A 12,478-nucleotide genomic window follows, 5' to 3' on the forward strand; every position below is an offset into this window, starting at 1 on the left:
TGGAAACACATTGAGATGACTTTAAAACCTTATTTTAACTCATATCTTGGCAACGTTTCCTATACACTCAAAAAAGGTAAGCCATGTTCATATAAACAAGTGGTGCAAGTGCAGAATTACAAATCTGTTTTATTGAGAAAGCGACATGAACTTGTCTTAAAAAAGGGAATAAAAGAAAACAGAGAAAGAAAACACTTTCAACAATTCACCAATAAAGAAAAATAACTGTGTCATCACTGCTGTGGATGAGAGAGGGGGGGGATTTGGGGATTTGGGGGGGGGGGGGGGGGGGGATTTGGGAGAACATGGGGTCGGTCTCGGCTTCTTTCAGAATCGTCCGGAGCGCTCTCGGTCCCTCGACCTTCTCGGCCTCTCGCGGTCCCGCCGCCGGTCCTTGGATCGGGAGCGACGTTCCCTGGGGCGCGAGCCAGGGTCAGGCCTGGTGGCAGGAAAGACAAATTAATCCACAAATCCTTTTCTGACCCCCAAGCATGAATGTAAAAATGTCTTTACCCTTTCCTGCGGCGGCCGTACAACTCCCGTCGAAGTTCCCGCGATATGGGTTTCAGGTGCATGAAGTTGCAGAAGCCTCCTCTGGTACACTCCCTGCAGGAAACCCAGCACAGGAAGGGTTAAAGCTCACCCCACTGGTATTTAATGGAGCCGGGCCATGAAGGAAAAGTTTGTTACACAATCTGAGCAACATGCGAGCCCACCAGACGAGAATCTGATCTTTATCACCCCCCCCACACACACACGTCCGTGCTATCGCTGGCGGAGCAAACAACCCCCGCTCCAATGGAAAAACACTGACTGCTCGCACCCTCGCACTGCAAATAACATTTATCTTTGCATTTAAAATGATAAATCACACAGAGAATATATTTAAAAGGAGCAGGGCAGATAATATTATTATTGTTTGTTTGTGTGCGGTTTTGATCTGAATCTGCGGGCATTCTTCAGTGTCTCACCCCATCTCATACTGGCGGCAGCAGGCTTCCCTGAAGTCGGTGACGGGGGAGAGCTCTGAGTGGACGGCCTGGGCGTTGAACCAACGATTGTTCAGGTCCATGACGGCTTTCTCTGCGTCCTCCTCTCGGCGGAACTACACACAGGGAGTACAAATACTTAGGATATCTGAGGGAACATGAGAAGTTGCTGCAGCGAATGTGAAACGAATGAACACAATGAAACTGTATTTACATAAAAAGCTAGTTTAATCTAACATGGCCTTCAGTGTTTCTCCTCCTTCCTGCCATTGCACTTCTTTTATCATCTGGTACGCATATTTGATGAAAATGAACTATAGGAAAAGGTTTTTTGACTCAAGAAGGTTTCACGTTGGAGATGTTACTTCTCTACAGACTTTAGAAGTGATTGGGCTCATGGTTCCTGCTGGATGAAAGTAAGAAATCCATAAAGGTGGGAGAGCTTCAGTCTGCCATCAGATCAAATCATTTGAAATAAAGTTGTGTAACATATTCTGTTCTGCAAGGTGTCACTAAATTCAGCCGCATCCTTATGGGATTGTTAATTCAGTGTTTTTGCATTCGCTCCCTCTCTCGTGAACACATTAAGATCCGTTACCAACCTTAACGTAGACATTTCCGACGAGGTGGTCGCCCAAGTTGTCGCACACGTTCATCTCCTCCACCTCTCCGTACTTCTCCTCCATCTCTGCGAACACCTCCTGTATCGGAAATGAGAGGAAAAAAAATAACAATTAACAAATGAAACGGGATATTGATGAGGTTTTATTAATACTCATGTGATACCGTTATGTATTATGATACAGTTTACATTTGGATTTATATGACCTTATCCACATATCCAGGGTTGATAAGCAAGGTCACAATTAGGCAAATAAAACATTTGTAAATATGAAGGACTCGTATGTTGACGCCACGTCGCCATGTGTGGAAAGACGGCGGCACAAAGGGTCACTCACCTCGAAGAACTCGTCGTAGTGCTCCTGCATTTCCACATCGGTGACAGCACCTGCAACATGTCAACAAGGGACGGTCAGGGCAACACCAGAGGGACAGACAGTGTTCACATGGGCCGTGTGGGTTTAAACAAACACGTCTAACTGACGCCTGAGAAGTCTGGCTATAACAGTGACACCCTGTACATAGATCCAGAAAGGTGTGTGTGTTAGTTGTTGCCAGAAGCTACTCTATTTCATAGAAGCAAGGAAACTAGAGCTGATCCCTCTTAGTCTTCTCCACAGTAGCGTTTACTTTGAAATGAGTTGATTTTGAATGATCGTTTTGAACATTGCTGTACGACATGGACTCCGGTAAACATGCAGTTCAGCATGTGTCCTGTTACTCTATCTCCAGGAAAAGATGTGATGCGGTTCACTGGAGGAACAGGTTCTACGCTGAGCCAGATTTATGTGGGGGGGTGGGACACAGTAAGTTAAGTGCAGTCAGTGCTGGAGGTTCCTGCGGGATGAAGGGAGAACTTACAGTGTAAGCCAGGGGTCGGCAACCTTTTTCATATGAAGTGCCATTTAAAAAAAAAAAAATGTATCAGCGTGCCAACGATCGAGAATTATCAACAGGGGGAGGGGGGTTGAGGAGCTTGACGCTCGTCAACTATCAGCCTCGCTGCGGGGAAGCAGTGTGTGGACATCATGTCAGCGCAACTTACATGATGCCGAATTTAACAAACACATTTAAACAATTGGTTTAGACGGCATAATAATAAGGGCGATCGTCCGTTCTGTGATTTTCCACAGCACACATGTTATGATATTAGGTTCATGCAGAGTGAGATGAGGTCGCTGTCCCTTTAAGAGAGAGAGAGAGAGAGAGGGGGGGGGGGAGGTGGCTTGTGCATGTGTGTTTGTGGATGGTAGAGATAATTGTCTGTACTCCTTACGAGATGTTCTCTCCTGGTCCACTACTTTAAGGGCTTGTTTTCCTTCATTTAGTTTGTATTATTATAGGATATTGGCTGAAAATGGGCTTAAATGTTAGGCTTTTTTATTAAATTCCCATTTAGTGTTGGATTAGTTAAGCATCAACAAGCTGTGATTTCAAAAAGAGTTTTCGTTTCACTTTGGAGTTGGAAAACAAGAAAAACACATGACATACAGTTGATGTAATACGCTCGTCTCTTATCGTGTTTCTCAATTCTGAGGATGAGTACACTTTATTACCCTCACTTTACTGCTCCGATGAAACCTTGCCAAACAATGTTGGCTGCTCATTCACAATAATGAACCATGTTTCCTGGCTGGTGAAGAAGTCTTTTCTTATTGTGTCCACAAGGCAGTCAGTTCCAGGGCTTGGTTAGATGTGCTTCAGCCACAGCTGAACACATTGCTGTCCCTTCTCATTGAACTCGGCCAAGTCCGATGTTGTGCAGGGTTGCTCCAGCAGGGGGCATATCAGGAGGTGTTGCAGTGTTCAGATTTGAGTTGTTTGTCTATGTCATTAGCAAAATTCATGGGAGTGAATGATCTAAAGCGCTATCCAAAAACTTGGGAATTGCATACGACCGCATTGTGTTCCAAGTTTAAATGTAAAAAAAACCTCTTATTGATCTTTAAATGTTCCCAGGATCGCGTTATATTTAAAAATCTATCCTTACAAAGAGATCATTTCCAATCTAGTCTCTTATCTGATTATAAGGGTGGTGATAAAGGACATTTTACCAGATCAACATATCTGTTGCCAAAGTGTCTCTTGGCCCAGTGATTGCAATGCTTTTAAAAAGGCCCTATTGTGCTTTATTATTATTATTATTATTATTATTATTATTATTATTATTATTATGACCTTTCCTTACATTTACTTGAAGCACAATTTCAATACGGGGCTTCAAGGAAAAATACACACCTCAATTCTAATGCACTCCCCCCTTAAAGAGCCTGTGACACGAGTTTCCCCATCATCCAAACCCATCAATTTGAGTAAATATTGTCCCCTTGAAAACCGTTACTGAACTGATTTTGGATATTTGTACTTTGATAACCATTAATCTCCCCTTCAATGTTGACCATATTCTGGATCTTCTCTGGGATTCTTCAAATCCCGCCAAATTATGTGTGACGTCAATGCGGGCACAGCGCTCCAGCTGCACCGTTCAGGATCCCAGCATCTGCATGTAAACGCACGATGGCGCACACAGCAGCAAGCTCAGACAGCGATGAACGTCTCTGAGAGCTCATATGAGGCTGAAGGATCGGTTTATGTTGTATCTGTTAGAAGTTTAGGAATTAGTTGCGTCAATATGGGCGATCATACGGTCATGTAGCCAGTGGTGGACTGGGACTAAAAATCATCCCGGGACTCTCGACCGGCCCACTTCGGTACCGCTAGTAAGTTGTCAACGGGGGGAGTGGGGGATGTGCTAGTGACTTATCCGACCAGCCCACTTCGGTACCGGCCCCAGTCCGCCACTGCACTCAGCCCAGCCCACGTAAACTGTCAACGGGGGGAGCCTCACTGCGAGGAAACGGTGGACCTAGTGTCCAGATCGGCTTCCCCCAAAAATTCAAAATGATTTGAAGGAATTTTCCCGCGATGTTCGAAATTATTGATATTTATCGGAATGGTATTGCACCTTCTTTTTTAAACTGACGGTTCGAGATTAATAGTAGCCCAATATTTCATTGCACAACAGTTGTTAGGAGGCTGTCACAGGCTCTTTAACACACTTACCTGTGAGAGAGGCACTGCTTCAGCTCTAAGAGTCTGGGCTCAACATAGTAACAACACACACACTTGTTAGTATTCCCTCATTAACAGCACACTCTGTAATAGTGCTTGTGTTTTGGCAGGAAGGCTCAACTGCACAAGGTTGAAAAGCAGATAGTGGATGTATCAGAAGCGGGGGCTTTTATTGGTATTATTCACAGTGAAATATTAGTTTTTTGGATACTTGGGCAACAATGGGAGCTGAAGCAGTGCCTCACATGTGGAGTTATATGTGAGCACCACTGTAAAGGTAACACAAAGGGAGGCTGCTGACAAATGTTCTACTTACAGCGAGAAGAGTCGGCCGTCTGTGTGCTGTTCTGAGGATTACGGTAGATGTTCTGGATCAAGATGGTCTGCAGGGCAAGTATTTGGTCAGACAGCAATATTGACATATAAAGCCCCTATATTGGGAGAACAACTTTACGGGCATCCTCACCTGGCTGAAGGTTGGTTTGTTGTGCAATCTCGAGCAGCGGTCACCATGTCTGCAAGCGCCAATTTTAAAATAGAAGGAGCAGTTGACCCTGGAAAAGAAGAAAAAGTCCAACAAAAAAAAATCATTTAGTACTCGTTGCCAATTATAATTATAGAACAAACTCGACTTATTTGTGGCCACTGAACAGTTCAACAATTTTCCAGTAAATAGCGTATGTGTTGGGGACTATTTTCCGCCGCGGATGTAGTGAGCTACCGAGTATTTATGGTAAAAGCGTAACGGTGTGATGTGTTTGTAACAACTTTTTGACCAGCCTGGAGTTCAACAGAGATATTAAACTCCATCAGGTTTTAGATAAACATGCAACACTGGTTTCCTCATCAGATTCTCTGTTGGTTTTGGTCTTTTCATTTGTTTACAATGTGAACAACCACAAGACTTATCCTTTAAATATTCTATTAATTAAAGTAAAAGACCTATTACATTTCAACAAAATATTATTTGTGAGTAAGGCTAAGTGACATGAATATTTTATTATCTTAAACACCACATAAGGGATACTTTTTGCTAATGCTATTTTATTTCTATTGAGATGTTTACATTTTGGAATGTTTATTTCTAGTCTTTTAATTTGTATTGGACAATGCCATGTCTGTTTATGCTGCTGCAAAGCAAACATTTCCCAAATTGGGATACATAAAGGACTTCTTATCTTATCTGATATATTTCTTTGCACCTCCACTAATGTGAATGAGTTAAATAATGCTTTCTTAAGTTTTGTTTAGAAATGTCAGACACTACCCCTTGAACGAAAGGCACCAATACTCACAACAATTGTCACATTATTGCTTTAAATGCATCGTAAACATATCATGATATTAACGTATGTAAATTGCAATAGGTTAATTGTTTTTGCTGCACTGCACCGGTGAAACGAAACAGAACAATCCGCCTAAAGAAAAGAGAGCAGCTACTCTGCTAGCAAGTTCAATAATTAACTAAGCGACACGTTACCTGGCTAATAAATAAAGCAAAAAAAATGCTTCCATAATATTAAATCGTATACCAACAAACTCACTAACAAACTCACTAACAACACTTTGCAAAATGACACATTTTACACAAAACGTAATCGAACAGCTGCAGATTATCTGAGGCTCTTCCTGAGTTTCATTCAGGGTTAGCTTCCTGTTGCTAAAGTTAGCTTGACTAAGACATTCAGCAGCCCTGAGTTCAGAAACTGAGCCCTGCTGACGACGAAGAAGAACCACTGCAAAAATACTCTTGTAATAATCATAGTTTAGGGAATTCCTACAGTAAATATTGAATAAAACTTACTTGTCTTTCTCTGTGCCGAAAATGGATGCTAGATACTCCGCCATTTTCGGCTCGTCCAAGACGTAGTGACGTAATGTACGTCATTACGTAAAGGGAAGGCGAAGACGCAGCTACTCGAGAATCTGTGCTGACCCTGAACGCCACATGTCGCCGCTGTTGTACTAGAAAAAATATATTTAATTCCCAACAACGATGATTTATTTTCATCTGAAATAAATATGTTTGTTCCTTTACTCCAATCAATTCACTTAATTATTATATTTTTACAATTATTCAGTTTTTGCTTACTTTACTTAATTATTGTATCTTTTCCCATGAGGTGCAGGTTAAAACAACAGCAGGTGAGCTCCTAAGTATCTAAGTTTAGCTATTGTTGTATTTGGATGTACTTTTACTGTATTTGTATTTGTTATGTGAAGCTTTTCAGGGTGTAAACCGAAAATAATATTGTTTGGACAGGAAGATAATATGTTTAAATCATGTATAAGTGGTACAATTGTAATACTGGATATCTGTAAGTATGCATTAATAATTGTTCTTTAAAAAAAAGAATAAACATTTGGTTGAATAGAAAGGTATTATTTATCAAAGTGGGCTTTAAAACATGAATGAGGCGGACTCATTGACAGGTAAGCCGTCCAGGCCGATGGGTTAGCCTGATAGTAACCACAAACACACACACATCAACAGATTGGACATTAAAAAACAAGGCCACAGCGTCCCCACCTACCCAACACTGCACAGTGCATCCTTATGTAACCTCACCGCTGTGCACAAGGCCGCAGAAGTTTGCACGAGAGGAAGATGAAAGGAAAGGAGAGGGGGGAGGAAGTCAGCTTGAAGAGGCTGAACCACAGACACTGCAAAGAAGTGATGAAGACTGTCAATGTGCACAGATCGAAATAAGGCTTGGATATGAAAAGAGAGGCATTACAACCTGTAAAGCTAAAGCTGTACATCAGCACCTGAAAGTGTGGGGATCCGTAACCTGAGATGTTTTTTCTGCACTGGTAGTGAAACATTTAGAGAACTGAGACCACCCACAGATGTTCGCTCCCCTCCAGTGCACCCACCGCCTTGGGAAAGAACCAGAAAAGGTAGTGAGCTGCAGAGAGTAGAAAGAGGAAGCAGCATGTAGCTCCAACCTAAGCTTCAGCACTTCTCTGTTTTAAACTAATAATGAGGTGCTCCGAGGAACGTCTCCAGCTTAGATTAACTGCGACTGGAAGATGACGGGACGTTTTCCCATCATGAGGCCGAACCTCTGCTGCACCATCCTTCATGTGTGCATCTGGGCAGAGCTGCTTCTCACCTTAAACGCTGACGGTAAGTCTTTTTTTCTGCATATTGTGCCGTCTCAGTGTGTGTAACTTCTTACACACCGTACGTCTGTTATGTGTTAAATCTGGCTTTTGGAGTGAAAGTCAGCATGGTGACCACTATTTTAATACTGTGGAGGCCAGAAAAGGTCAGGAACTCTTAAAATGCAACTCCAGAAACAAGTTAGCCCATCTCCTACCTTCTTTTAACATGTTACATAATACTTTTGATACTTGTCTTTGAAACTAAGTCTTGAATGTGAAAGATAATTGTAACTTCTCTGCTCAAAAGGCTTCTTTCAGGTAATTTAATGGAAACAATTAGTTAAAATGTATTTAAAAACATGGCACAAAAGCATATGTTCTAGTTTTATCAGTCTACCCACATCTCGTTTCTAGTTTCGAAAGTGTCCCATTTGCCATACTGTATAAGAGTGATGTCAAATGGCAGTGTGAAAGCTTATTTATTGATACGACCACAGTGTCATTAATTTATGTTAGTCGATGCTGTGGTTTGGTACTGTTTCCTTGTGGTTTGAGGCCAGAGTATTATTCAATAGTGACTTATGATGGTGGCAGTGAGCAACCAACAAATGAAAATTGACTGTTATTATCGCAACGCACATAAAGTATAGCATACGTGTGACAGAAGGAGGATTAACGTAACAAAATACAATGAAAAAAACATTGAAACGTCACTTTTTATATTAAAAAATCTGAGTTTTCGACGTCTACGATTATGAATAATGTTGTATCTGGCGTCAAGTTTTCAGAAATGTTACACACTTCACTGATTTAGTCATTTTAGGATCATCTAGGTGAAATTCATACACAAGGGTATACATTTCCCAGAGACGGTGTCATTTAGGTGGGATTCAAAATGTTAATTTAAATTTTAAAAATCTATAATCCGTTTTCTGTGTGTTTAATAATTTGCTCTCCAGACTAGACCAAGCGGACTGTTTTTTTGTTTTTTGTAGTCTTTGCATATTGGATGTTCGTATTGCACTACTGTAATATGACACTGTCAACCACAACTGCCATGTCATTGCCGCATTTTGGGGTTATAAATCAAGAAACAAAGTTTAATAGAAAATAAACTGCTTCAACACTGCCCGAATAGTCAATTGGACTTAAAAAGTCTTGAAAGCCATGATTTACCCAAACAAATCTAAACTCTTAAACCTCTTTAACTCAGTCTTTAATTAAAAAATATGTTTATGAGTTTTGTTTGATTCCTAACATTTTCAACATCTACATCTGAAACATACAAAAGAGTATACATTAACAATAAGAACTTTTTAAACGCAAATTAATCCTTTCTGTGTATTTTGTTATTTTGCAGAGGAATGTCTCATTGAAACTAAAGTACACGTGAATACATCTTATAAAGCTGTCGTGGGAGAGCAACTTGAGATTGAATGTGAAGTTGCATTCTGTGAAGAAGCCCCACCAACGGTCGACTGGATTAAACGTGAGCAAACAGATGTCCCTGTCAACGTCAGTAGCAGCAGTAGCATTGATACGCAGTGGGAACTTAAAGACAAATTAGAAGGAATATCAATTCTGACCTTTCACAATATACGTCCGAATGACTCTGGTGTGTATCAGTGTCAAAGTGGAGGCAGTAGCAGTCATAACATCAACGTCTTCGTCAATGGTGAGTGGGAATTTTCAAACTTTTAAAACATGTACACAGAACTGACTTACATCTTTACATTGTGTAGCTCTTATTTCTAAATGATGGAATAATAAATGAATGAAAATGTTATCTATAAAGTCTGTCATCATATCAGCAAGACTTAGGATGCGCTCTGTATTGTGTTATAGTTGATGATGGACGTGGGCACACCACTGTTCCACAGAAAAATGAGAGTAAGTCCGAAACATGCTCTTCACATCTTAATTTGAACCTGAATACTGCTTTCTTGTCTGTATTGCTTAGGTTTAAATTCATAAACTCTTTCACATTGAGTGACATTTCCTCTCTTTCTTGCAGGTACCACACGTTCTGGACCCAAAGTGAATTCATGGACGTACATGTACTTTGCTGCTGGGATCGTGCCGTTCATCATCATAGTCATAATCATATCTGTAGTATCGATGCGTGGGTGTAAAGGTAGGAAGTGAATCAAAATCCAATCCAGGACACCTTGTGATTTAAAAAACAATGACTAATCCTTCCAAAATGTCTCTTGCAGGGAAATCAAAGAAAGAAACGTCAAGAGAAAACCAGGTACGACACATTTCAAATGTAAGAGGCCATTGTGAAGGTCGAACTCAAGGGACAAGATCAAGGCTAGTCAAAAGCAATGTCAAACATTTGAAAATGCTTATTTGCAGTACATGGCAATAGCCATGGTGGAGCAACCCCTCCATCACGGCCCCCTCCAGCCCTCGCCAACAGGAAGCTCCTCCGCGCCGCCATGCCGGAGATCCCTACGGATAAAACCACCGCCCTTACAACCCAATGAGCTTCCTTTACCAAGAGACAATGGCCCGGTTTACAGGGTGATAACCAGGAACAGGGAGAGACAAAGAAATACGGCGGAGGAAGAGGGGAGTTCGATTGTGTACGCTGCTCTGAACCATCAACTTCCTGCCAGGCCTGCTCGGCCTCCGAGGCCCACAGAGGAGCAATCAGATTACGCGGCTATCCGTGTTAAAGAATAAACTAAAAGTATTTAAACAGAATCCTTACTCTTCTTCTGACATGGATTTGCTCGGGGTCTTTGAATGTTTTGTGACGTTGCACATCCAACACTTGAATGTACACATGCCGTCGAGTTACATCACATCTGATAACAGTTTCATGAGTTTACAAACTATACCATATGACTCATTTCATGACTATATGAATGACGATTGACCTCCTGTTATTTTGTGTTGTACAATCTTTCTTTAGGAACTTGAGAATGTCATTATTATCCTATTTTGTGCAATCAAATGTGTATCTACAACTGTCTGATTTGAATTAAGAACATATGTTCTCACTGCTGACAACAAGCTTCTGAGTGTGTGTGCTCATTACATTTCCTCTGGGGTACTGTGGTGTGTGTGTTGGGTAGGTGGGACGATCTAGGTGATTGAAACAGGAAGTCAATTAAACAAGGTCATTGACAGTTGCTGCTGGGATAGTACTCTTAAAGATGTGTACAGCAGCTTGTTGAAGCGTTTCCACCATGAGACCTCACTACTGCCTGACCGTCCTTGTTGCATCCTTACTAGTAGAGCCCCTCTTCACTCTGAATGGTAAGTTTTTGTTATTCAATCTACAGCTAAATACTCAAAAGGGCAGCGTTAAAAACCTATAGAAAAAGAAACAGCATAGAATGTGAATGAGGTTATAATTCGAAAAGGACGGGTAAAATACACGATTGTCCATTTGAGTGGAGACCAATGAATGGCTGTCAAACTGTAATACAATATAAATTGGATCTGTATTGCTGTAGTTTAAGTTCTATCCGTGCAGAATCATTATAGATTGTGTGAGTGGAGGTAGAGGTTGATGGAACATATTAGCCATTCTTCTAATACAAAGATATCAGGCACTAGAAATGAAAGGGCAGAGCAGCAATGTAATGATGTACTGTAATATCACTATCAAAGACATTCGCTTTGAATTTCGGGCGCATTGAATGGGACTTTCCAAACAGAAAAAGCCCCTCTTTTTGGGGATTTGCAGTCTCAATCCGAGCCATGGCTACAATCTCTGACAGTCAGTAATGTTAACTTAAACATATCTAACGTGGAGGGTTAAAAGTAGCACACATCTCAAGGTAAAAAAAAAAGGTGCGATGACCACAAAAACATCACGTCTGAGCCGCTGACCTGATTTTACAGTTAGAGGTCTGCAGCTGCAGCGTGAGAAAAAAACAAATAGGTTATCTGTGATCTAATTATTTTGTTATTGCTAATTCAGTTCTAATGACTACATTAAGGGTAATTGTGTTCATAGCCTTTTAAAACACATGAACAGATAAAGACATCCACATATTGCATGCATCACCGACCCTGCAAACAACTAAACGCAGGGGAATGTATTTTATATTGCATTCTGGGGGTTTATTACAAAATGCAATAGATTATTATAGAAAACGCAGGTCTATTTGGTACATAATGAAGTACAAATGTATTTATTTTGTGTTAGATTATTAGAAAATGCCTTATGCTGATACATAATGTGTTGTTGCAGGCCTTTACTGTTTCCTATAATAATCAAATTGAAGATATAAAGTCACCTTTGTTGTGGAAAGTAAACAATGTGAAGGCTTTTCAGGTGACGTAATGGAGCCTGCAGAACCGGGTACGAAAACTTTATTCACTCTCTCCTATTCTGAAAAGGCTAATTTACATGCATTATATATGGGCCAAAACAATCATTGTCTTTAACAACTATTCATTTTAAATTATTTTTTATCTTGCAGAGAAGCAAGAATTGAGATCTTGGTATTCCACAATCCGCATTTTTGGGGCAGTGGTGTTTTTAGCCATAATGCTAATTATTTGCTTCACGTCATGTTGGTGTCATGGTAAGAATTATACAGTAAACAAATCTATATTAAAAAATGCCACAAAACATGATTTTTTTCTAATACATATATTTTTTATACAATATAATGATGCGGTTAACAGTAACTAATGTCTTATGATGTAATCTGATTGTGCAGGAG

At 40.6% G+C, this 12,478-nt stretch overlaps 2 protein-coding genes across 3 annotated transcripts; one reads left to right on the plus strand and one right to left on the minus strand.

Annotated features, from left to right (window-relative positions):
- Positions 1 to 103: 103 nt before the first annotated feature.
- Positions 104 to 6,623, minus strand: LOC307034289 (splicing factor U2AF 35 kDa subunit-like). The gene is made up of 8 exons (XM_079673050.1): positions 6,487 to 6,623; positions 5,149 to 5,236; positions 4,999 to 5,065; positions 1,949 to 1,998; positions 1,592 to 1,690; positions 972 to 1,105; positions 514 to 606; positions 104 to 439 (listed from the first exon to the last, which is right to left on the minus strand). Exons 1-8 carry the CDS (start codon positions 6,528 to 6,530, stop codon positions 328 to 330), a joined length of 687 nt encoding a protein of 228 aa, XP_079529176.1. The 5' UTR covers positions 6,531 to 6,623; the 3' UTR covers positions 104 to 327.
- Positions 6,624 to 7,309: 686 nt separating this feature from the next.
- LOC307033217 (B- and T-lymphocyte attenuator-like) lies at positions 7,310 to 10,811 on the plus strand. 2 transcript variants are annotated; one of them, XM_079671605.1, is made up of 6 exons: positions 7,313 to 7,812; positions 9,151 to 9,465; positions 9,636 to 9,680; positions 9,805 to 9,924; positions 10,007 to 10,041; positions 10,149 to 10,811. In XM_079671605.1, the coding sequence occupies exons 1-6, from the start codon at positions 7,716 to 7,718 to the stop codon at positions 10,476 to 10,478; spliced, it is 942 nt and encodes a 313-aa protein (XP_079527731.1). In that variant the 5' UTR covers positions 7,313 to 7,715; the 3' UTR covers positions 10,479 to 10,811. The 2 variants fall into 2 exon arrangements, with proteins under 2 accessions (XP_079527732.1, XP_079527731.1); XM_079671606.1 differs by lacking the exon at positions 9,636 to 9,680 and having other exon boundaries at positions 7,310 to 7,812.
- The last annotated feature ends 1,667 nt before the right edge of the window (positions 10,812 to 12,478 follow it).

Source organism: Notothenia rossii (assembly GCF_949606895.1).
Source record: "Notothenia rossii genome assembly, chromosome: 3".
Lineage (NCBI taxonomy): Eukaryota > Metazoa > Chordata > Actinopteri > Perciformes > Nototheniidae > Notothenia > Notothenia rossii.